This window comes from Uloborus diversus, chromosome 3 (assembly GCF_026930045.1).
Source record: "Uloborus diversus isolate 005 chromosome 3, Udiv.v.3.1, whole genome shotgun sequence".
Taxonomy (NCBI): Eukaryota; Metazoa; Arthropoda; class Arachnida; order Araneae; family Uloboridae; genus Uloborus; species Uloborus diversus.
In genome coordinates, this window is record NC_072733.1 from 80,033,125 (window position 1) to 80,060,621 (window position 27,497).

A 27,497-nucleotide genomic window follows, 5' to 3' on the forward strand; every position below is an offset into this window, starting at 1 on the left:
GCTGTATTCATTCATTAAAACCTATGTTCTTGATGAGAGAAAAGCTCCCTATGAATGGATGTCAAATAGTTTCATCTGTTTTGCATAAATATGTCAATTAGTTATATAAGAATAAATACATTGCTTCTATTCTTTCACTATTACTTGTTATTCTTGCAACAATTATTATACTGTTTGAAAACTTAGTTCAAAATAATTTCAATTACTTTTTAGGTCTATCATAAATACACATATATTTTTAGGAGTAATTTTAATAGTTTCTTAAAATTTTTATGCTAAGTGGTTTCTGGAAGTAAAGTTTTTTTTTTTTTTAATTTTCTATAATCTTTCCTTGTAGAAAAATTTAATATACTGTTTTGTAGGGTTTTTTCCCCTCAAAAAAATTGACTTGCTATGTTTTTTTAAAACTATTTTATTAAAAAAGTAGCATTTTTTAAAAATATGTCTTTAGTTTAACAACTTTACGCAACTTAAAACGTTTAAAATACTGCATTTTATACAAACATACAATGGATTTCAAGTAGAGCAAAGAAAGAAAACCATTATCATTGGTAACGTAAATCAGGGAAATTTGGTGAACTTAATCAGGGAAATCAGGGAAAAGTCAGGGAACTTTTTTTCACAGTTCCTGTCGCCACCCTGATTTAGCAACCTCAAAACATTTTACGTTAATGCTGAATATTTTAGGAAAGATGTGTCTGATACAGCCAAACCCAGATAATATAGAAAAACAGTTGAACATCGCGCAGAAAATTTTTCAAAGTTTAGAGACAATTTTTGTATATGTGAAACTAAATTATGTATTACTACACTTTTTATGAGCGACAAATGCTTGTTGCAAATTTTGAAGTTCTCTAATCTATACATATAATAAAATAAGATGTTTGTGTGTGTGTGTGGCGCGCTTACCGGAAAAACGGTAAGGCCTAGAAAGATGAAATTTGGTATACAGGTACAGTATTTGCCGAAGATGAGCACCTCGGGCTTCGATTTTTGATATTTTAATTAGAAAAAAGTTATTTAATGTTTTATGTGTTTTTTTGCACTTTTTAGTACTTTTTACCTTACAGACCCTGAACCAATCGCACCACACAAATATTTTTTATACTATAGTATAAAAAATTTAATTTTAAATATGATGAATGAAAAAAAATTTGAAGATTGAGCAATTTTTGTATTTTTTATGAATTTTTGAAAAAACCTTTAATTTGCATTTTTTCTTGGGTTTTATTTTTTTCTAATATCATCCTGCGAGAAGAATCAAAGCCTTATTTCTGAAATTTAAGTTGGTAATAGTAAAAACATTTCGTCCTCTTCAAAAAAAAAGTTCTTAAAAATACACAATAGTTTTTTTTTAATAATTTTTTTAATGCTAAACACATTATGTCTTTTCACGCATCGGTCGAAAAAATCTTTCTTCAATCTTTTATGCCTGTGACGTCACCACTTGGATTTCGATTCGATATTTACGATGGAATATTAATCGCAAGCAGTGTTAATCGTTTTTTTTTTTTACTATATAGCTTACTTCTACATTTTATGACGTGTGACCACGTGTTTTTCTGGCAGCGCTTGCCTTTTTCTTTCCTTTTTTTGCTTTATTTAGGGATTGCATTTATTTCTTTTTCCATTCCCCCCCCCCCCCCCCCCCCCCCCCAAACTGGACCTTCTGCTATATCTATATTACGTTACATTTCATAATTGTGCGAATTTAATTCAATAAAAACAGCGAGATTTTTTTATCTTTGTCAAACGCTACTTTTTGCATACTACAGGGAATTTGAGGGTGTTTTTTTTTTTTTTTTGCTCTACTTAAATAAAAAAAAGCGTTTTTTTTTTTGGTGATCTTTGTTTTTTTTAGGAAATGTTCAGGGAGGTTAAAATAAATAGAGACGGATGACGGATAAGAAAGTTTAGAGATAAATCGTAAAGGTAGATAGCCGTCGAAGGCGGCAATCTTGGCATGAAAATGTGAATGGCACAAAAAAAGATAGAGATGGATTGATTAATACTGCTGCCAAATTTATTTGAATAGCCGCCAAAGGCAGCAAATTTGAAGTAAAAAGGTAAATGACAAGTTAGCCAAATAGTGGCTGTAGGTGGCTGCTTGCACAGAAAGGAGAATGGTGTAAGAAGGCGAACCAGCTGGTTGCCTCAGGCGGCTAGTTAATAATAAAGAAACACGCTGGAATCATTGATGTACTCTACTCGCTTTCAACTTGATATTTTTGGCTGTTGAAGAGTACAGCGGTTTTCTGCAGAAATTTTTTTTTTAATTATTTCAGTTTGCCGACATTTTAAAATTTTATCTTGATCTGAATACAGCTAAGTGTATCACAACATCAAGGGGGAGTCAAAATACATCTTAAGAAGGTGTAAAATGATGCTATAAGAAAAATCAGGGAAATTTTTTGTCAGAGAGGGAAAAGTCAGGGAAACTGATTTTGCTCCTGCTGTGGCCACTCTGGAAATGTAATATCTCTCATTTGAAACTTTTTTTTTTTAAATTACACCCACCATCATTCTTTCAAACATAAGGCGTCTTGCTGTCCAGTATAACAATGAAGTGGCTTCAAAGGGTGTTAGGGCCTGGAAGTCATCACAATTATGAATAACATGAAAAGAGGAGCACCTGTAAAGATGCTCCCCTGTCATTGGAGAAGTCCCCTCAAAGAGAGGTGAATCTGTCAGGTTGAATTTAAGTAAATGGGCCTGTAGATAGTCATGACCAGTAATGGTTCGGAAAGAGGCAACTCCCAAGGCTCTGGGAAGGAGAGAAAGGCGCGTACGCTATTCATCATCCAGAAGACATGCTCATGGCTTTCCGTCAGCTTTGTTCCTCAGGGCAGAGACTGTAGCATGTTGGATTTTGCTTGCGAGAAGTCGCCTAAAGTTTCTAAATGGAACCGGGCGAGAAGGTGGATGCAGGGACGCAGCCTCTTTTGCCAAGATGTCCGCTCGTTCATTTCCATAGATGCCACAATGACCTGGAATCCACTGGAAGACAACCTCTCTTCCGGAATGCAAAAGAGAGTCAATGGATTTTTTAGACTCAAGCTCAAGTTCTGAAGGATATAGATTGTAATCAGTAATGGTCTGAATCGCAGCATGAGAATCAACAAAGAAAACAATATTTTGTTCAACTGGTTCTCCAATAGATCTGATGGCCATAAAAATTGCATTCATTTCTCCATCGAAGTTATCCGCCCAAGTGTCGAGAGGCTCCTGAAGACTAAAATGTTTGGAGTAGGCACTGGCACCTGCTCTACCAGCTGAAGGAGTGGCCGATCCGTCAGTATAAACCCTAAACCAATCCTGATCAGGGTACCTCTCGTGTATTGTGGCCAAAGCAATGGAGTACATCTCAGTCTGATGAGAATCTGATTTCTTGACAGGCTGTACCAGATCAAACCTAGCTACAGCATATCTCAGAAGGCCAGTATAAGAAGATGGTTTATAGATGCCAAGTCTGGAGTTGGAGACCTCAAAGGCCTCTGCAAGTCTTTGGCACTCAAAAAGAAAAGAATGTTGAGATTTTAGTCTAGTATGCGGAAGAATGTAATCAGGCCAGAAATGCTCTTTTCTCAATAATCTTTCAGCGAGAGAAAGATTTGAAACTACGAAAGGTTGAATTGATCTCCAGAGAAATAAAATCCCAAGAAACAATAATTTGAATGGTCTAAGCAATTTTGAGATAGCCTTCAATTGTGTATTAAACCTGTACATTGAGCAAGCTCTGCAAACTGTGGCTAGTCTTTTCCCTGTGTTCAATGCTATCAACTGCGTATTTGTTCTAATTGGTTGTCTTTAGCTTTTAAAGCATTCTATTTAGTTTGAATCATTTCAAACTATTGTATTATTACTTCAGATGTAAATGGAGATGCTGTTTTTTCCTATAAACAACTTGAAAAGAAAAAAACACAATTATAAATGAAGATTTTTTTCAGCATCGTAAACCTAGCACATTATGGTGTGTCCAATAGATCAGCTTCAACTCTTATAAATGTTGCCTTAAAGGATATGGACTAATTACCAAAGAAGGTTCCTGTAAAGTAGTTGATCTTAGCAAAATCAGAAGGAAAGGAACAAAAAACCCCATTGATTGGAAGGAAAACTGAGGAATAAAACTCTTCATCAGAACATTCTGTACTTTGAGGGTTGAAGAGGCAGCCCTTTGATTCAGGCTTAGAAATGAAAAAAGAAAGCTATATATATATATATAAAAGAATGCTTTTATTTTCGAGTGTTTGTACTCCATCCTATTCTACATACAATGCAGTAATGACATGGAAATGACCATTTCTGAACTTACGTTAGTCTGACCCTGAGACACAGAATTTATCTGTCACTATTAAAATAATAGTACCTTATTTTGACTTTTCAGAACTAATAACTTGTTTCTTAGGATGGAGTTAAAAATGCTCTAAAATAAAAGTTTGCCTCAATTAATTATCCTATGTGCAGAAAAGTTGCCACCTGTAAGTGTAATCATAAGCAGGACCAGCTTTACCTCTAAGCTAAACAAGCTAGAACTTAGGGCCTCCAACTCCCAAAAAATTGCATGATTCATTCCTGAAAAAAGCACTTGACTAGCTGTACAAAGCATTTAAAAATACAAATAAGTTTAATGTTAAACAAATAGGTACTGCACCAAATATTAGTAAATCTTAATTAATATTTAAAATATTAATAAGAAAAACTTTATCATGCAATAATAACAAAAATAATTTTTCAATACCACAATATTACAATATGAGTATCAATTTTTGAAAATTGCTTGTAATATCACATTCTTTGATTTTTAGAGGTAACATTTTCTTGACTCGAATAGTCTATATGCTTTACTACATAATTAAAATATTATCAGATAAGTGGCGCTAAAAGTACAGTAAATATTTCACCATTTCACATTGCCCCGCTGTTTCACCTTGTCCCACATTCTCCTACTTGAAAAAAATAAATTTTATTTTCAAGTGCTTGAAAACCTTAAAAAGTTGGAAAAGTGTCTACAAACCTTGAATTTTAAAATTTCCAACTAAGCGGAAGGAGGAGAAGGGAGGAATACCGAAATCTGTCATTCAGATTCTTGCTACATCCTGCATCAAAAATGTAAAAATCATTTTTCTCATGTTTCTGTAAAATATAACTTAGAATAAATTTTTGTGACTTGCATGTTTCATATCTTGCTATTTATTTAACCCCAAATGCAGTATTCTTGAAATTCTTTTCCATTGCTTGTTTTTAACTTACTTATACTGCATATAGTCAATTTGGTTAGCACGAGAAAAAAAATATCACACTACCTCTATTCCTTTTTGCTTTTTGCAAAAGTAATTGAAAAAAAAAATGTAATGAGAAGTCTGTTTTTTCTTTTAAACTTAACATGACTGTTTCTAACAAAGTTAGAAGATTACTGTAAAACTATACAATCAAGTTCTGAAATATCAAAGACTGGAAAGTGCAAAGCATTAAATAGTTTTAATTGTTCTAGAGTCCTAAAAAATAATTAGATATGTCTTTAAAACTCTTTGCAAAGTTTGCTTCAATTTTATTACTTTTCAAGTGTATAAATTATAAATTGTCTACATGGGCACTAGGATACTCTTGTTACCTATTTTCTAAATCTGTGCACCGTTTCTGTGTTTCGTTTAAAGTTTTTTTTTCTATTGATAATTATTATTTAATTCATTGTATTTGTCTATAGGTTGGAGGGGTGGTCAAAAACTAGTTGTACCAAAAGCCGATGTGAGTAAAGTAACAATGCATTATCTTTTTTCCTCTTTCGCTCTTTCTCTCTATTGACTGCTGTCATTGATTTGTCGACCCAAAAAATATTTTTACTACATGTAAGCTTATTTTGAAAAACGCTATATAATTTTGAAAAAGTTATGTCGGCCTATTTTTTATGATATTTTTGTAGTTCTAATTACCCTGTATAGGGCTTCAAAATGCAGAATTTTATATCTAGTTTTCAAAATATCCTCCAGGAGAGAAGCCTCCGGATCCACTGAAATTGGTGATATTCTTTATCCCACTAAAAGCCTGCATCACTCGTCACTCTCTTGAAAATTATTCTCCCTCTTAAAGGTCAATCCATAAAATAAAAAATAAAAAAACAGCAAGCAATACATTAAAAAAGAAAAATAGAAGTAGTATGGCTTTATGTATCAAAAAAAAAGACAAACATGGTGGAAAGAATTTTTAAAAATTTTAAACGGCCTCTTTCGCCACCAAAGAAAGGAAGTTCTCAGGACAACAGAAGGGTTCCCATACTTGTTGGGGCCCCGTTAAGTCTAGATTTGGCTTGGATAATAAGTCTGAAATTTGTGCTTGCTACAACATTATCTTGACTGCTAATTTTTCACTGGAATTTCTGAAGAATTGTAAGATTTATGTAGATTTAATGCAGCTCTTCATTTGTCTTCTCAGTGAATACAACCTGGAATTCACTCCATTACTGCATAACAAGTTACACCACTCTTCCCCCTTTGTGTGTCAGTATTTATTTTGCTTTCTTGAACTTCTCACTATTGAATTTTTAGTTTCAAATTTAAGAAATGCAATTCTAGATGCTGTCCTGGATCATTAAAAACCATCTCTAGTGTCTTTGCTACTGACAGCTGCTGATGTATCAGACACTAGTTAAACATAGTGCTCTACTGCTTGTGAATGACACCGAGATCCTAAAATATAGATTTCCTTGGGAACATCCGAAATCAGATTCAGTTCATTATTATAAATAGATGCCATAACTAGTGGTATTGTAAGTGTAACTGTTTGAGTCAATTCAAATCATATAGTTGTCTGCAATGAAATTTGCTGTAGGAAACTTGAATTCTTGAGCATAGTTATCGAGACTAGCTTTTTTTTTCTGAATTTTAAAGCTCTTTAAAGCCCAGCTCTCTCTCTCTCTCTCACCTTTTCTATTGTTGACCAGCATTGGCAATAGAATGGCATCTTGATATAAATATGTTGTTTTATTAGGTTATAAAAGTGTTCACTCCCAACCCTACACAATGATTTAGATTTAATGTAATCAAGTATGCACTCATGCATATACTCTTATTTCAAATTCTGTTAAAACTTTCTTTCTCTAAAGAACATTTTGTTGAAATATGTAGCCAAAAAGTTCTGTTTGCTGTTGTTAATCTTCTGGAATGACTGTTTTTTTTTTTTTTTTTTTACAAGCTGAATGAACTATTTCCATTTGATATTGCAGCCTACATTTTGTGGACATACGTTGATCTGTACTACGTTCATCAATGCCAACCTTTGGCAAGTTACATTTACTTTTTTTTTTAAAGTTTATTACAGCCATATTTTCATAGGACTCTAGTTTGTTTCCCTATTTCTCCATAGTATCCTTTTGGCCTAGCAGTTTTTCCATGCAAATGTTGCAGTAGCTGACCTAAAGAAATCCATTTGTATAATTAACAAATAAACCATTACAAACAACTTCCAATTTCAATCTCAATTATCCTTATGGCTTCACTTTTAAGTCTTTCACTGATCACTGTTCTAATGCAACCAATAAATTGTAACTTAGAAATATCAATGGTTTTTTTTAAAGTTAATATGCTTGTTTTAATGTTATGAGAACCACCAGACATAGGAGGGAAAAGAACATCACTTTTGATCCAGGTTATGAAATTAAAACAGCTTGCTCTTTGTTATTGTAATTCTTTCTTTTTTCATTCCTTAGTTTGAATCAAGATATTGTCTTTTTGACCGTCAAAGTACAGTATATTCTGATATAGAGTTATTCTTCATTTTTCCTTTTCAAGTCAATGGGATTTTTTTCCCTTGTGATTTTGCTAAGTGTATCAACAACTTTTGAGGAATCTTCTTTGGTAATTGGTATCTATATCTTTTAAAGCAGCATTTATAAGAATTGACACTGACCTATCAGGCACACCATTATGTGCATTTGAAAGTTTAACTCTCATTCATAATGCTGAAAGAAAGAGATCTTTACTTATTGTTTTTTTTTCTCAAGTTTATATGTAAAAACAGCATCATTGTTTAACTTTAAAGTAGTTATTTAATATTTTAAACTTATTCAAACAAAAATAGATTACTTTAGAAGTGAAATACAACCAACTATATAGAGCTAAGAAGGTAGTTATAGCAGTGAATACATAGAAAAGACTATCCAGTGCCGATAAAGTGCACACGTTTGAAGGCCGTCTTAGAATTGCAGAACTCATTCAACTAACTATACATTAAGCATTTATTTCTCTACAGTTTTATTTCACCATTCATAGTTTCAAATGAGAGATATAGCATTTTATCATTCTGTTTTCTGTTGAGATATATGCAGCAGTATGGAAAAGGGCCCTTGAAAAAGTATTTTGTGACAGGCTCCAAAATTTCTGTGCATGCCTCTGATTTCACCAATAACAGTTCTCATCCAAAAATATTTTATTTCTTTGGTATTTGTGTTGCAATTATTTTTATGCATTCTTTTTGTTAGAAGCCCTGGAAAAAGTAAGAAGAGTAAGTCGTCTGCTTTCAAATTTCCTGGTAAGGAGAAAAAGGAAAAGCATAATAAAATAAGAGAAAAGGAAGGAAAGGAAAAAAAGGAAGAAAAAGAAAAAGTTTGTAAAAAGGAAAGCAAGGACGGTAAAAAAGAAGTTAAAGACTCTGAAAAAGTGAAAGATAAAATTAAAATAAAGAAAAAAAAAGAAAGTAAACTGTTGAAGATAAAGGAAAAGAAGAAAAAGTCAAATGAGCAAGGAAATGCTGGTAATTGAATTTTATTCATTGAATTTAATTTTAAAGTTTTAAACTGGTTTCAGAAAAATTATTTAAATATTTTTCTTTCTGAAATTACCACATTATTATGTAGTGTTCTAGCTACCCACTAGCAAAATTTTTAAATCTATATTTGTGTATGTGTATCATACCTTTCTGATTGGAGGCCAATCTGTGTATATGCCAAGAGAAGGTTTTTTCTTAAAAAAAAAAAAAATCTGAAAAATTCAAATTTTGTATATAAAGCACAAAAAAAAATTTAAATTATGACATCTGGAATTCAAATTATATTTTTCTCAATCACAAGTATGTGTATGTAGGCATGTGTGTCTGTGTGCAGGCATGAGTGTGCGTATGTGTGTGTATGTGAAGGCGTGGGATGTGTATCACGGGCGTCGTTGGCACGGGGGACAGGGGGGACACGTCCCCCTCAATATTTTGAACTCGTCAAAAGTCCCCCTCAATATTTGAGAATAAATGCGCACACAAAAAATTCCGGTTTTACTCATTTGTGACAAAAAAAAAAAAAGAAGAAAAGATTTGGGACTAAAATAGAGCTGCTGATCTACCATGAAAACGAACAGAAAATGACACCCCTTGTTCAGCAAAAACTGCCTTGTCTATAACATTTGAGGAACCATCTGAAAGTCAGTTGATTCCCACACTGTTCGCTGTCCGCTTACTTGCCTTTTTTGTCCTCTACTTCTTTTTCTTTCTTCCTGTATCTTATTACTCCTCACCTCCTACTAACAAAACTCATTAAAACGACGATCCAACAATCGAATCCTCCCACCGTCTTTCTGACCACTCGGACGGGGGTGATAAATCTTTGTTGGGGTTCGCTTCGTGTTTCCTTCCCTTGATCACATGGTCTTAGAAGAAATTTTTTTCTTAGAATTGAGATCAAGGTTGAATGTGTCCCCTGCAAAAAGTGATTTAAGATTTTTTTTAAATCCATTGAGAAAGTAAATGGTTTTCACATGAAGTACTATGATACATCTCTCAATTAAAATTTTACATCGTTTAAGATTTAATATCGACACAAATAGTTCTTAAATAGTAAATTAAATTAAACTGTATGCATATGACACATTAAATATTATGTTATGCAACATGTACAGATAAGAAAGGAAAATGAAAATTTATTTGTATGGATATGAAGAAAATACTCTTGAAATTTAAATCCTAACGTAAAATAAAGTACGAAATGAATATTGCTTACTGTAAATTGTAAAATGGGTTAAGATAAACGGGAAGTGCATATTTGTTATTCATAATCTAATAATCATTTTTCCCGCGAATGATTAAGAGTAGTATTGATTTTCTTTGATATAAATGTAAACAATGTTATAAATTGGAATAAAAAATCTATATTTAGACATTTTTCTAACTGTTAAAAATTTTTAAAAAAAACGTACATTTTTGAGATATGAATCGCTATAATACCCAATAATAATTACAAAACATCTAAATAAATGAAATAAATCAAACAATTGATATATAATGACAATACTGCTGCATATATTTCAGAGCAAAAAAGTATGGATTTATCATGAATTTTTACTGGAAATCTATTGTGAGTTAACTTCTTTATTCTTTTTTTATCTACTTTTTCATTACTACTTCTCCTTTTTTTTTTTTTTCTTTGAAAAGTTATTCAACAGTGTGGTGTTCCCATAGGGTATACTCGATACGCCGTATACTCTCAAACATTTTTTAAACATATAGCGTATACCCTCAAGCTTCATAAATTTTCATATTATGACATGCTATGCATTTGATCACATACACAAATTGTACGTAATGGATTACTGGGAGTAAACCCTCAGAAAAATTGATGGGAACATCACTGTACGACAGTATTTTATAAATCATTTGCATTACATTTCGCAAAATCAAGAAAATGTTGTGAGACCAAAGCTTGTAATGATCATGTACCAGATTTCTAATGCATGGTTCGCCAATATTTGTTAAAAGCTTTAATTAATTTTCATTTGATACACATTCTTCCTAAAAATTTTCCACAACATTTTAAAATATATTTATAAAAATAAGAGGTGCTTTAAAAGTTAAAACAGTTGGCCCTTTTAAAGAGCCGCGGTCTAATGTATCTATTAAACCGCACTCTTCAGATAATTTATGTAAAAAGTTCCTTGAAACATTAGTTACAAAAAAAAATCATTGCTAAAATTGAGGGCAAAAAAGCTTCGTCACTAAAATCGAAAGTAATAATATATAGCATGAAAAAAACCATACATAAATATGTGTACCTTACGGTAATAGAATACAGTTCTTTACAGTAATAGAAGTTGCTTTGAAATATAAAACAGTTGGTCTTTTTAAAATACCGCTATGTATTGTATCTACTAAACCGCACTCTTCAGACAATTAATGCTAAAAAGTTCCTTAAACAATATTTACAAAATATAATTATTACCCAAAGTAGGGGCTGTTGGCCAAAATTGTCAACTTCGATAGCTCTAAGGTACAAAAAAGCACTTAAACACCTTGTGAAAAAAACACCTTTATTAGTAACACTCTCAAAGAACAGGACTGACTGGATTAGCCATCAGTTATAAACTTGGACCGCGTAGCGGCAGTTACAGCATTTTATGCTAATTTGCATAAACATACCGCCGGCCTTGATAAATTTTACAAAAATTTTCAAAACGTTAATCATTCATATTAAAGAAAACTTCATAAAGAAATCAATGAAAAGAAAAAAAAATAAAGACTCCATCACAAAATACACAATAATATAGCACTAATACAAAATAACACTAAGCACAAATCAATTTTCAATTGGTAAAAGAGCAATCTTGTTTACCGATCTTTTAAGTTCACCTGTTGCAGTTCGAATCTTCACAACTCTAACTTTATCATCGGAATCCTTATGCAGTTGTACAATCCTACCAATTAACTACTTGCAACATGGTAAATTGTCTTCCTTTATTAAAACTAAAGAGCCCAATTTAACAATATCCTTTGCAAACATCCATTTTGAGCGTTGTTGAAGTGTGCTTAAATAGTCCGTTTTCCATTTTTTCAAAATAGTTTGGACTACTTTAGTGGTTCTTTGCCAGCGGCTTAACCTATTATCCTTTATATCAAGTAGTTGAGGCTCTGCAATTGCAGAAATTGGCCTACCAACTAAAAAGTGACCTGGGGTTAAACATTGAAAGTCATCATCATCATTTGACAAAGGAGTAAGAGGTCGCGAATTTAAAACCCCTTAAATTTGAATAATAACAGTTTCAAATTCCTCATAAGTGAGTCTTAAATTTGACATTATCCGTTTCAAATGGTGTTTAACAGATTTTACACCAGCCTCCCAAAGTCCACCAAAATGGGGAGATTTAGGAGGGATGTACGACCGATCAATACCTTCAGAATTAAAGAAAGAAGCTAATTTTTCATCTGGAAAATTTATCATACTATACCACTTTTTTAACTGAGCATTGGCTCCAACGAAATTGGTCGCATTATCTGTAAATATTTTGGAACACTTTCCGCGTCTAGCAAAATCTTTTAAGAGTTGCTATTAAGGCATCTGTAGTTAAATCTGAGAGCAATTCAAGATGAATTGCTCGGGTTACAAAACATATACATACACAAATGTAAACTTTATTCAGAACACCCTTTTGTTGATTTTTAAACTTAACATAGAAATGACCGCATAGATCCAAACCCGTGTAATTAAAGACATAAGAAATATTTACTCTTTCACTAGGTAAGTTACTCATAATTTGAGATGTTAAAATAGGTTTACACTTAAAACAAGTAACACAGGAATGAACACATTTTCTAGCTAAATTTCTACCTCCTAAAGGCCAAAATTTTGTACGAACAACATTTAATAAAGCTTGTGGACCTGCATGCAATAATTTTAAATGATAGGTGTAAAATATAATTTCACTTAACTTAGAGTTTTTTGGCAAAAGAATAGGACATTTATGATTGAAAGGCAAAGATGCTTTTTCAAGCCGACCACCTACTCTATGGACACCATTTTCATCAATAAATGGATTTAAATTACATAACTTACCTGCCCTTTTTGTTTTACATTTATCATTTAAAGATAATTGTGCTGCTTTAATAACTAAAATTTCAGAATCACATATTTCTTTTGAAGTGAGAACTCCAGTTAATCTATTATCTTTACTTTTTAAATTATGAATAAACCTACGAACATAACAAAGTATGCGAAGAATTTTGTCATAATTATTACTTAATTTTAAAAATTCATTTACAAAAGAAAAATCACAGTCATTTTTACTTCCTTTTACAAAAAAGGAAGTATTGTATTCGCGAAAAAATTTTCACTCAAAAATCGCCCTTAATTTCCATTTTGCTCACCCCCAAATGAATGTTGAGTTTTTTTTTCGATTCGACCACATGCGGAAAAGTGCCTAAGAATGTATAGACACACGAAATATCCATTTTGACCATCACCGAGGTAATTACAACGACTTTTCTCGTGACGTCTGTATGTATGTGCGTATGTATCTCGCATAACTCAAAAATGGTATGTCCTAGAAAGTTGAAATTTGGTACATAGACTCGTAGTGGGGTCTAGTTGTGCACCTCCCCTTTTGGTTGCTTTCGGATGTTCCTAAGGGGGTCTTTTGCACCTTTTTGGGGGGAAATCATTGTTAATTTCGATGTAAACTCAAGTGGCGTTATAATTTGTCGGACACTTGGCGATATATCGCCAGTCTTTTGGTCGCCAAGTTTTGTCGCCAACTTGGCGACAAATTTGGCGGAGTTTTTTTTTTTTTTTTTTTTTTGGTTTCAATTTGGCCATTGTTGGTGATATTTAGAGAATAAATATTGAATCACATTAAAATAGCGAATAATGGGGAAATGACATTAAATTGGAGTAAAAGGAAGTCATGTGATGCACACATCAGCTCGTTTAACTCTACAGTAGGTTGGTTTTCAACAGTCAAACATTTAATCTCTTTTAGATAAGATTCATCACCAAGTTCCACATTTTCATGATCGAAAAGAAAGTTAGGAGTGTCCTGCTTTAGAAAAGGTGGACCGTTAAACCAAAAGTCATTATTTATCAATTGTTCAGGGTCCAAACCACGCGATACCAAATCAGCCGCATTCTCCTCCGATTTTACGTGAAACCAGCGATTGATATCTGTCAATCGCTGAATGGTAGCTACTCGTGAGGCAACAAAAGTTTTTAACTCACATGGTGATCTTTGAAGCCACGCTAGCACTATAGTACTGTCAGAGTAAAAGTAAATCAAATTATCCATTAAGTTGAGAACTCTTAGCACTTTTGTCACCAACTTCGCTAATAGCACTGCTGCACACAATTCCAGCCGTGGAACTGTAACGGTTTTAATTGGAGCAACTCTGCTTTTGCTGCAGAGTAATTTGGAGCAGGATGAGTTTCTTGCATTGGACAAAACCATATAAACGCAAGCTCCATACGCACATTCTGAAGCATCGGAAAATCCGACAACTGTCTTGACAACTGGAGTTTCAGTCAGAACATATCTGTCGACGTAAAAGTTACTAATTTTCTTCAGGGCATGAATAAACCGAAGCCATTTTTCAGTTTCTTTTTTAGGTAGAGATTCATCCCAGTCTAGTTGTAACTTCCATAAGCGCTGAAGAATAATTTTAGCTTTTGTTATTATGGGGCCAAGCAACCCCAATGGATCGAATATCCACGCAATTTTAGATAAGACAGTTCTTTTCGTAACTCTAGGCTGATCTTCACAGGATAAATTAAAAGCAAAAACATCATTCTGTGATTTCCATAACAGTCCTAAAGTTTTCGTGTCACTTAGCTTATCAAAATCGTAGCAATCTGCATCTGATGATGTATCAATCAACTCTGGATTATTGCCACACCACTTGTGAAGATGCATTCCACAACTTCCTAACAATTCTATAATTTCCCCTTTAAGATCCTTCACAGTCTCTAAATCCGCCGCTCCGGTCAGAACATCATCCATATAGAAGTCTGAGTTCACAATGGTTGAAGCTTTTAGATATTGCTGTTCCCCATCTACACTTAACTGCTTGAGACATCTCATTGCGAGGTATGGTGCGCTAGTTGTACCATATGTTACCGTACATAACATATAAGTCTTGACCTCTTCACTTTTAGAATTTTTCCAGAGAATCCGTTGCAAGTCACGTTGACTTCCATTCACATTAATCATTCCGTACATCATTCGGATATCTGCAGTAAATGTATAACGGTAAGTCCTGAACCTTAAAATTATAGAAAACAAATCTTCTTGGATAACTCCGCCATTCAATTGCAAGGAATTTAACGATTCCCCTGTAGAAGTTATCTGCTAGCCATTAAACACTACTCTAAGTTTTGTTAAGTTTTTCTCAGGCCCATAGACACCGTGATGAGGTAAATAATAACATTGAGTAGGGTCTTTAGTTTCCATTACTTTTTCCATGTGACCTAAACGTTCGTACTCAGTCATAAATTTACAATACAAATCTGCGAGTTTTGGATTTTTGTTCAATCGGTTCTGTAAAGAATTTAACCTTTTTATGGCGATTTGTTTCGAATCTCCTAGTAACCGCGGATCCTGTTTAAAAGGCATTTGAACTACAAACCTTCCCGATTGATCTCGTTTGTGAGTTAAGAAATGCTCATTGCACTCAATTTCTTCGGAACTTTTAAATTGATCTGTTTCGTCAATGTTTTTAATTTCCCAGAATTTTTTAATTTCTTTACTTAATTCGACCTCATTGATTAACCCGCAATGCAAGTCTTTAGGCTGGGAATTATCTTTAGTACTACCACCCACTATAAAGTCAAACACAGTATTTCGCAATACTAAATTTGAATTAGGTACATGCAATTGACCAAATCGTAATAATTCTAAGAACACTTCTGCTCCTAATTGCAATTCAATTTTCCCTGGCTTATTAAACTCAGAATCAACTAAGTTAACATTCTCAAATATTCCCATCTCCGAGATAGTTACTTGGCTAACAGGAGTAATTTGAGTTATTTTCGGAACAATTAAAAAATCCAATACCCGAGAATAACCTCCACCCTTGTTACGAATCACAGCTGACATTTTAAATTTAACATTCATTGACACCCCAGTCAAACAAGATACGGAAACATTTGCTTTTTCTTTTCTCAGTTCTAATTTGTCCGCTAATTCACAACTCATAAATTGGCTCTGCGAGCCACAATCTAACAAACACTTAGCCGGAAAGAAATTTCCAACCTTACTTTTGATATAAACAATCGCTGTACTTAATAAAACTCTCTTCGATTGAAACAATTCGTTGGAATACCCTGCAAAACTGCTTGTCACTAATTGGTTCAAACGGACTCGCATCTACGTTCAAATGATTTATGTTTGATTCTAATACGATCTCCTGGGAAATCGCGTTAGTATTTACTTCCACTGCGTTCAACTGACCTCGCGAACCAGTAAGCAAATTAGATTTTTTTCCCGGTATCTAAACATAAAAGAGTATTATGCTTTTGATTGACACATAGATCTTGAAACGCAATTTCTTGACGCATGATTTCTATCAAAGCACAGAAAACATAAATTGTGCTTCTTAAGAGCTTTTAATCTATCTCTTACGTTTAATTTAAGAAATTGATAGCAAGAGGAAATGTTATTTCCTTTACCACAAATTATGCACTTTTGCAAAACTTTATCTACTACGCCGGAAACCATTGCGGCCGTGTTTGCTTGGTTTTGCTTAACATTTACATTTGTTTTTGAAGCATTTAAAGTACGCGCATGATCTTTCAAAAAGTCTAATAATTCCGATACCTTCGGCAAACTATCTTTTTTCAGATTCCTTTCCCACCATAGCTTAGTGTTTGCATATAACTTTTGACTTAAAATAAAAGTTAGAATTACAGACGAAAAACCATCTACCTTTTGATCTAACATTTCTAAAGACCTCACACACTCAGTGCTTATATCTATTAAATTTAAGATTGCTGCGGCAGATTCATTTTGAATTGCAGGAATTCTAAAAAAGCGCTTTAGATGAGCATAAACTTGTTCACAGGGGTGCCCATCCCCCCCAAGCTCAATGGCGCAAATTCCCCCCCAAAAATTTTCTCGCTTTGGAATCGTGTTAAATATAATTTTTTAGAGTTTAATTTCCAGTCAAATTCATGGGGGGGGGGGGGGGGTAGCGCTAACAAATAGCACTTGAACTGAAATATTGTTGGATTGTTGACCTGCCTTCAAATTTTACAACGTGCACCTTATATAAACAAGTTATGGGTACCTCTGAATTTTGCTACACCTTTTTTTTTTTTTTTTCAAACGTATGAACAATTACAGGAAGAGTGGATTCAACTTTCTGGCTTCGGATGGAGTCATTACTAGATGTATATAATATGAATCTATAAAATATGAATCTTATTTTATTTTCACTTAGCTAGGGGGTTCGGGGGTTTCTCCTTCGGAAAATTTTCGAAATTGTAGTTTTAAAACCAGTTTTAGATGATCTCTGGTGTTGTTTGGGGGATAAAAGGTTTGGTGTGCCCTTCCCCGTAATTTTTCAATACTGAAACTTTAAAAGCGCAATTGTAGATAGTTTAACGTTGTGTGAAAGAGGGCTTTTCCTTTGTTTTCAAAATTGTAGTTCTAAAAACGCAGTTTTAGACTATCTGTGGTAATGTTAGGAAAGAAGAGATCCTATCCCCCAGGAAAATTTTCAAAATTAAAGTCTTAAAAACGCTATCTATGGTTGGGGGAAAAGCAGTTTTCTGAAATTGAAGCTCTAAAATCGCAATTGTAGCCGACCTTTGTGACGTTGAGAAAACGAGTTTTCGGAAGCTCTCCCGGAAATTTCTCGAAATTGAAGCCCCGAAAATGAAATTTAACACGATTTTTTAATAATGTTGATGAGAGTAGGGGGGAGGGAGAGGGACGCTCCACTTAAAATTTCGAACTTGTAGCTTAAAAAACAACAGTTTTGATAGATCTTGATAATGTTAGTGGAAGGTGAATTCCGGTACCATTCCCCCGCGAATTGTTTGAAATTGATACTCCAAAAACGCAATTCTAGGCTTGTCTTTGATCATGTTAAGGAAAGGGGGGGGAATCAGGGTTTCTAGTATAAATTTTTCAAAATTGCAGTTCGACAAACGCAGTTTTAGATAACTCTTGATGATAAAGAGGGTGTTATTCTGGCACTACAGTGAGGGGCGTTCTCCTGGAAGTTTTCCAAAATTGAAGTTGCATATCCAAAAAATATGGATCAGACACACCGTGACAGATATGTTTCGGAAATCCTAAAAATGGATTCAGCTATTCAGCACACATCGAAAATAAGAACTCGAGAATTTTAATGAATCAAATATCCTTCTATACATATTAGATATAGAGGAAAGTAAATATGATTTACGAAACATAATTTAAACACCTTAAGAACAGACTGTCCTACCTCCATCAGCGAAAACCAACATCACTGAAAGTTTTAATAAAAATCATCTAATGATAAATTGAAACAATCAATTTAAAAATGGTAGAGACGATGGAAGTAAAGTGAAACGAAAAATTCTTCTCAAGCTTGAGCTCGTTAATGAAGAAAATATATAAATTGTCAATTGGAGGGATAAAAAATAGGTTATTCGCAAACTTCAAAACTAGTTCTTAACGATGGTCGAGGCGCAAATGAATTAATGGAAGACTAGAGCATACTAGTCAGAATTATTACAAACAATAAAACATTTTTGACCTCTCTCCCTCTCATCATTTTTACACATGCATTCATCATGCAGAATTGTGTTACTTCCAGAAAATTTATAAAAATTTGAAAAAAAAATCAAATCATCTGATCCAGCTTTGAAACGGACACAAACTCCATGCCGTCTGTGATGTTCCCTTCAATGAAAAAGAGACACGGTCATCCAATTTTGGAAAGAGTACCAAGGCCGTCACTAGGTCAAAAAAAAAACTGGGGAGGGGGGTACGCTTTTGGCGGCCCATTTATTGTTTCAAACGCATGTTCCAATATGCAGAGAGAGAGAGAGAGAAGATTTGGCTTCTGGTTTAGCAGGGATAGTCATATTACTAGACCTTAGTACTAGTAATATAAATTTAATGGTAAGTATAATATTCAGTCAGAATTAGGAAGTGTCGGAGGGCTACCTTCTTGCATTATTTCGAAATTGAAGACATAAAAACGCAGTTTTAGACTATATTTTAAGTTTGGGAGAAAGGGGGGGGGGAGTTCAGGATAGCCTCTCCAGATAATTTTTCCAAATTTAAGTTCTCAACACAATCGTACGTTGTATTTAATTATGTTCAGAAGAGGGGGTCTGGGGCTCACCCCCGGGAATTTTCAAGATTGTTATTTGAAAAACACAGACGACTTATGGTGATGTTAAGGGAGGAAGAGACTCGAGGTCATCCTTCTATAATTTCTCAAAATGCAAACTTCAAGCACGCATTCCCAATTGTGAATTATTTGTGATTGTGACAAGGAAAGGGGGGTCTGGGGGCTCTCCCCCGGGAAAAATCTGAAAATTGTAGTTTGAAAAATGCAGTTTTAGATGATCTATGGTGATATTAAGGGGAAAAGAGATGCGCCCCCCACCCGAAACTTTTTCAAATTTTGAAGCCTTAAAAACACGATTGTAGACTTTTTTTTTTTTTTGTTAAAATTTAGTGCTCCGCCAGTTTCTTGAAATTAAAGCTCCGAAAACGTAATTTAAGCCAACCTTCGATGGAAGGGGGAAGGGGGAGTTTTAAAGGGGCTCGAGACCAGAAATGTTTCATAATTGAAGCTCTAAAAGGGAGATTTAAGACATTTTTCGATGATGTTGGCGAGAGAGAGAAAAGGAGGGGGGGGGCATTCTCTCGAAAAAATTTCAGTCTGTTTAAACCGCAGTTTTAGAAGATTTTCGGTAATGTTAATGGGTGGAGAGATTCGGAGTCCTTCCATGGCAAATTTTCAAAATTCAATTCAATTAACGCAAACGTAGACGATTTTAAATGCTGTTAGAAGAGCCTTAACGATGAAATTTTTGAGGATCTTCGGTAATATTTGGAGAACGACAGTTTCGGGACACCTCTGGGAGTTTTTTAAAAATTAAAGTCCGAAAGACGAAATTTATTCGACCTTGAATGATGATGAATCATTAATTGAGAGGGTGTTTCTCGGAGGTTACGTCGGGAGCACTCTCACAGCTTTTCGAAATTGCAGTCCTAAATACTTAGGTGTATGCCATCTTTAATGACATTAGGATAAGGGATGGGGTTTGAAAACGTTTTCGCAGGATTTTTTTCAAAACCTAAGTTTTAAAAACTCATTTCCAGGCCAGCTTTGGGGACGTAAAAAGAAGGGTTTGGAGTTCTCTACACTGTTAAAAAAAACCTGAAAGTTCAGGTAGTTTTCTGACTGATTTTAACAGAATATTTCTGTAATGCTTCAAAACGTATTTTTTCCTTCCAAAAACAGAAATATCACGAAAGGAAGTAACGAAAACAGAATTTTTCCATTTCTAGGGTTGCCGCTGTGCTGTACTTTGTTAGTATCCTGATTAGCCTTCAAGTTATGATAAACATCGCTTTTTGATAGTGCTTATTAAATCGCACTGTTACATTTTTTAATTAAAAGCTTATTTAGAATAACAACTCGGATGTCGAAGACAAAATAGATAGCTTGCTATTTCATGTCTGGAAAGTAATATACTCGTATGTCGAAATTGTTTTTACGCCTTTGGACTTTGTAAGTTTGGAAAAATGTTTGCGCCATTTTCAGACAGGCAGCTGTCTTTTGATCGCCCTGGTGATTTGATGTGAGTTTTACTGAGTCAGTAATAGAATATTATTGCGGTGTATTATTTTGCTCAATACTTCGAACAATTCTGTTCGTTAGTCATATTGTGTGTTCTAGCGGTGAGAATAGTTTAAGAATCTCGTGTTATCCATTTAAAATAAAGGCTATTGGATTATTCGAGTACAGACGCAATGGAGACACTTAAACTTAGCACCGCTGGTCACATGTAAGTATTGTAGAATATCTTTGTACATGTTAATATACAAATGTATTTTTCTTGTTAATATGCATTTGATAGAATTCCGATGGTAGCTGATTTCGAATTTATAGAACTATTATAAAGTTACTGTTTTTGCTCTAACGCGTTGTATTCTTGAAAGTCATTAAAACGTTAAATGCCAACATTTCGTATCAACCGGAGATTATCGTGGTGTGCGAGCAAGACAGAAAAAAGTCACTCAGTTTTTTTTTTTTTTTGACAGATTGAAAGTAAACATTTTGAATCTCTAAATAAAAGTATGTCTTGCTGTTATATTTTTTGCGAAAAGGCATAGCAGATTGTTAATCTTTGAAAATACAATTACAATTTTGACAAGAATAAGTTTTCTTGACTACTTAGAAATCTGGAAACATTCATTACTCCTTTCGGGATTTCATTTATAATAAAAAATATAAATTATTTACTCATCCAACAACTTATTTGAGATTATTGCAAGTTTCTTGTTAAAACATTTCGGGTAAAACGAACTGATTGATATGTTTAGCCTAAGTATAATGCTTATGCACTAAAAATCTATGTTGCTATTCCAATGAGTGAAAAATGCGGAAATCACCCGGGGGGGGGGGGGTATACATCATCTGAGCAAAAAATTCTTCACGTGTATGTCAATGATTCTGTTTTTAAACACAGTAAATTGGTAGGCGGTACCCTCCATCAGGTATATTATTCTAAGACAAAGTCAACCGGTTTTTAATGGTATTTTATTTGACTCATTCTGCAAAAAAAAAAAATTCTATTTTTCATGTATGCTTTTCCATGCCATGCCAGAATATGTACGAGGAGATGTGGAAGGAAATATCGAGCAGTATCAGCATCAAAAATTGGTGTTATATTCAAATCCACTAATTTCCTTGCTGGTACTTTTTGATTATTTTTATTCAGCTGAAGGTGCAAATTTCAAGATAGATGCTTGAAAGGTAAGTTATCAAGCAAAAATTTCACTTAAAATATAATTAAGTAATAAATAAAAATTCAAAAAATAATAGTTTTTGAATGGTTAACTATTTTTATAATATATATTATTTTAAACATAGGATAGAAAAACGAGAATGAAATTTCAGTAAAATATGTAAAAATGAGAAACGAAAAAATAGCGCAACGAAAAATCAAGAACCGAAAGTTCTGTAAAGATACAGAAAATTTAAAAACGGAAAAATAGATCAACGGAAAGAAGAGAAATGGAATTTTCGTTAAATCACGGAAAATTTATAAATGGAAGAACAGAACTAAATGGAGAAATGAGAAATGGAACTTCTGTTAAGTCACGGAAAATAATTTAATGGAAACGTAATATTTACGGCAACTTTGCTGCCGGTACTTTATCCGTTATTTTCAGGAAATTTTTTTAACAGTGTACTCTTCCTTTCAGTTTGACTACGTTCCTCCTATCTTCATTGTAAATTTCAATGATTGATAAACATATTGTGGTAATATTTTTTTCCAATTTTCCTCTGCCAAACACGATTATTTGCTTGGATTTTCCATAGTAAAATTTTCAATTTCCTGCACAATATTTTTGTTTTCTTGCAATACAAGTATTTGCGGCCTTATAGAAAAAGGACTTTTAACATTTTGAACGGATGTGGTAATTTTCTGCGATACCTTAGGTCTCTACTCCACTTCATTTTATTTTAAATATGCCACCTGCATCTCTTGATCAAACTTTGATTTACTTACGATTTTTACATTCAAACATTTAGAACTTTTGGCGTGAGTATTCATTATGATACTTTGAATCTCTCTTTGCATTTAACTTTCCCCCCCCCTCCATCTCTTTATTTCAAATTTATTTCGGAGACCAACACATTTTTCTCCACTTAGCAATGATTTTCAGGAAAACATTTTTCATCAAAAAAAAAAGTATATACATATGGGAATATTTCGGCGACCCCTATCCTATGGGCTGTTCTATTTATTTATGTATTTTTATTTTTATTTTATTATTTTTTTAACTTCAGAACCATGAAGTATGGTTTTGTATAACCAGGGCCGCCGAGAGACAAGGCGTGCAACATGTTAGTTTGGTCGCCTGTCCTCCCTTCCATTATTCAAATTTTACTCTATGCACAATGTATTTAATTCGAGCCGAACCCATAGTTTCCGACTTGGCAGACATACGCACTGTGTAGTCTAGTGAAAAGTGTACTGTAAAAAATACTTTTTTTTTTTTTTTGCGTTAATAAAAATGTTTGAAGTGTACATTTCCGCTGCCGTTACTTACTCTTGATAAAAGAGAATCAAGGATGTTCCTAAATTCTATTTTAAGATTACATTTTCTATTCAAATTTGACAGAAAAAAAACTTTTTGTCACTATTATTTCACTTGTTCATTTATAATTACTATTTTAATTTTTTTAAACAACGAAGAGTTTTCCTTTTTCTTCGTTAATTGCATCGCTAAAATGAAATTGTCGGCCACATTTCTGAAAAACGGGGGGGGGGGGGGCTTGCTACGGCGACGGCCCAGAAAAGTACGCGGAAAAAGTATTATTAATGCTTCTATTTCTTGTTGAATGAGTTTAAATATTTTTTTTTTCCAAACTTCAAAAATTTCATGTTCTAAATAAAAAAAAACCTTCCGGAAAAAAAAATCCCCCCCAAAAATTTTGATGGCGCAACTTGCGCCATAATCCCCCCCCTGTGGGCACCCCTGCTTGTTCACGGGAATTCGAATAACGTACCAAGCTACTGCATAATTACTATCTACAATTGAAATCGATTGAACAATCCGAAAAGCATCGCCTTTTAACGATGATTTTAAATACTGTAATTTCATTGCATCAGATAAATTCTTGTTCTGATGAATGCTTGCTAGAAATATATCTTTAAAGGAAAGCCACTCGTGCAAATTTCCTGAAAATGACGGTAAGTTCATTTTAGGCAACTTAGCATTTGTCTCGGCATTCGAGTTCGATTCAACCCTCGAATTTACCTTAAAGTCACTTTTCGCTTCTGAATGCTTTCGGTGTAATTCATATGCCAATTCATCTAAAACATCGTTAATTCCTTCTTGCTCTTTTTCAAAAGACTCAGTAGCATCTTCATTACATGCAACATAAATAGATTTAAAACAGGCCTTTAATTCCAATTCTAAATCTTTATGCTTACGTTCTAATAGTTCAAAGTTGCTAATTTTCAAACTCTGTTACAGAGACCTTCTGTTTAAATTTTGTAAGTTGTATTTTGAAAACTCGCTTTCTCGATAATAGTTCTTTAAGAGTTTCAGACATGGTTCAATCGTATATACGTTCACTTACCTTATAACGATATACGCGTAATAATTTCGCAACTAAATGCACTGTATCACTCGATTTCAATGATTCTTAGGAGCGTATATCCACACAGCTCCTGTGAGACGGACCATATTTGTTGGCCAAAATTGCCAACTTCGATAGCTCTAAGGTACAAAAAAGCACTTAAACACCTTGTTCAAAAAACGCCTTTATTAGCGACACTCTCAAAGAACAGAACTGACTGAATTAGCCATCAGTTATAAACTTGAACCGCGTAGCGGCGGTTACAGCGTTTTATGCTAATTTGCAAAAACCTTCGTCACTAAAATCGAAAGTAATGAAAATGTATAGCATGAAAAAAACCACGCATAAAAATATGTACCTTACATGGAAAAAATCATTAAAAAATTATTTAACAAGTATTTATTTTTTATTCTATTAAAAAAATAAGCATTGATAATCAGACTTACCTTCTTAAAAACATGTTTTGGTCAAAAAAATGTAGCTTCCAAACATATTCGGAAATTTTAAACATTTAATACATTAAATTTTCACTACTAAAGCATCCCAACGGCTTCTGCAGCGTTAAGCACAACAATACAAAGAAAGAAAAAAAGAACAACATTCCAAGTCTCCATCATTAAGAGACTGCTGATAGTGTAAACTGAACATTCACACATACTTTTCGAACAATTATTACTTTTCTAACTAATACCAGAGTTGTTTTGCAACGATCAACTAGTCCACGAACGCTGTTTGAACTAAAGGGAATTTACAGCTGATCGCCTCTGGGAGGTCGCGTGACATTGATTGCGCAATACAGCACGTAGGCCTGATATATATAGAAGGCTGTGTATTGATAGTATAAATTTTCAACTACAACATGAAAATAAAAGTATTTTACTATTTATTGAAAGTTCACAACATACAATATTTTATCCATATTTTTCTAATGCTCTATCTCTCTCTCTATCTCTCTCCACCATAGACGAAATATCTTAATTTTGTTCTTTGATTATCTTTTGGCTTGCAAGAATAGTGACCAAAAATGCACTAAAAATTAATATTTTAAGTTCTTAAAATTCAAAACTTTTCTTGTTTCTTGTAGCAAAAATTTTCAAAATTTCATTGTTATAAACATCAGTAAAATTTGCATTTAAATAAATGCGTACATTACTGAAGGGAGACGTTTCTGGCATAAATACTGAAAACTCGAAGTTTGGTTGGAAATCCTAATTCATGATAAAATTTAAAATGGTTCACAAATCTTTTGGGTTTTTTTTTCTCTGTAGTAAAAACCGCACTACAAAGAAGGGATTGAATGAAGCATCCGGAATGGTTGAATCATGAGGTGTGACTCGGCCGCTTAGGCCTGTAATAATTTATGTTGAGAATATTCATTTTTACAATTATAATTTTATAAATTAATGTCCTTTTAGTTATACACAACTAAACCATACAACAAAATCTAGTAGAAAATTTTATTTAATTAAAAAGTTTGCGTGCTGAACCCTTGGAACCAGTAACTGCAATAGAATTGATAATATATTCTATTTAACTTGAAAGTCCCCAAGAAATAAATAAGTTACATTCAATTATATTTAGTTAATAATTATATGAACAACTTTAGTTGCTTCAAAATGAAGCAGTCAAAATATTGCACTCTTGAAGCATTTCTAGCTTTGAAACTTCAAAAAAAAAAATCGTACCAACTTTAAAATCTACCCGGACAGATGTCGCAGCAATGAGAACGCTTAAGGAATTTCTTTTAAAATTATATTTTATTGTTTTGTTATTAGCATAAAATTTCAGCTTTATTTATATAATATATTGATGTAGCTGTAACAGACCCGTGTCCAGATTTTCATAAAGGGAGGGGTTTTAATCTTACCAGTAGGGGGGGAGAATTCAACCCCCTTACAGCTTTTAGTTTTACGACAAATTGCCTATCCCAGTATGGCGTTTATTTCACATGTAAGGACTGCTGTATTCTTGAAGGATACCTCTAGCTGTACAAGTTACCAAAGTATTCCTTCGTTTCACAGATTCGCTTTAATTAAACTTTGCTCGCTTCTTTTTAATTAAATCTGTTTACTATGTAGTGTATTGCAATGAGTATTAAAAACTCTTCACAAATTCTTTTATAATGTAGAATTTATATCAGGTTGTTATGTTCTGAAATAATGCTTAATAAACTAAACAAGAAAGAGCTCTTTGCAGATGCAAATTACATAGCCAAGCACAATCACTAATGCATCTTCATAGATGTAACATATGCCAAATTCACCATAAGCTCCTTACAATAAGCAATATTCTTTCTTTACATTGATAGATCATTCAGCGGTTCGTCCGCCATACTTTTTTTCCGAAATATTACATCAGTTTGTAAGGCTTTAGCAGTTGTAAATTGCAAAAAACTTCACAGAGAAAATTAAAATAAAATAAAAACGCTGAACGCAAACTTTCTCATTTAAGTAAATTTAAGTCAAATATACATTTTCTTCATTTTGCTTATTTTTTCCCCAAGGGAGGGGTTTAACCCCTAAAACCCTCCCCTTGGACACGGCGCTGAGCTGTAAAATTTACTCAATTTCCAGTCATTGATCAAGATTATTAGTAATAATCTAGGATTATAAAACATCCAGAGAATTGTAAAAACGTAAATAAAAGCTGAATTTTTAACTTTTAGTTTTTATAAACCTAAATATGAGGAGAATGTCCCTTCCTTGCGCATAATTTTAATCTAAAATCTAAATATTTTCTCTCTAGATAATTAAATTCATTTACAAAATGAACATTGATATAAGGCTATAAAATAACAGTGAAAGATATAAAATTTTGATTTAAGTTGTTACTTTAAAGGAAAAGGTTTTGGGGTGTATTATAGGTCAATGTGTGAATTCACGTGCATTGTTAATTATACTATTATTTCTTTGAAAGTTGAATAGTACGGCTTATTTTGCCATTATCTTTCTTGAAATGAATCAATTTGTTCTTCCTTGTCTTTCAAAGAAAAAAACCAATTTAAAAGAATTCATTTTTCTATTCATGTTATTTTTACTGTTTATAAGTAAATGCGAAACGGAAAAAGAAGTTAAAAAAAGGAATAAAAAATATTATAATATTGCAAAATATTTCAAAAATAATAACTCCGCTGCTATAAATTAACATTGAAGTTACTGATATTTTTATATCACTATTATCTTGATATATTTACGATCAGTGATCAAATGGATATTCAGTTTTGTGTTCGATGTTCAGTCGACTCTCGGAATTTCTTTGCATTTTAGGGCAATGCCTATAGGGTATTTTGCAGTACAAAATACCAGGGGAGGGGAGGTCCGTTATCTAGTAAGTAATTTTTTTTTTTTTTCAAAGTTTAAAAACTGCTGCTTGAGAAATAAGTCGAGCTATTCTCCCTTGAAAATAAAGAGTGAACATATTGTTATTTTATTGCTTTATTT

At 33.2% G+C, this 27,497-nt stretch overlaps 1 protein-coding gene across 2 annotated transcripts in view; it reads left to right on the top strand.

Annotated features, from left to right (window-relative positions):
- Positions 1–27,497, top strand: part of LOC129218179 (ralA-binding protein 1-like) — a 105,327-nt gene that overhangs the window by 44,543 nt on the left and 33,287 nt on the right. The window contains exon 4 of one of the 2 annotated variants that reach the window (XM_054852397.1): positions 8,477–8,745. In XM_054852397.1, the coding sequence (XP_054708372.1) occupies positions 8,477–8,745 (269 nt within the window). Of the gene's footprint in view, positions 1–8,473; positions 8,746–27,497 lie in introns of both variants that reach the window. The other variant, XM_054852396.1, reaches the window with a different exon arrangement.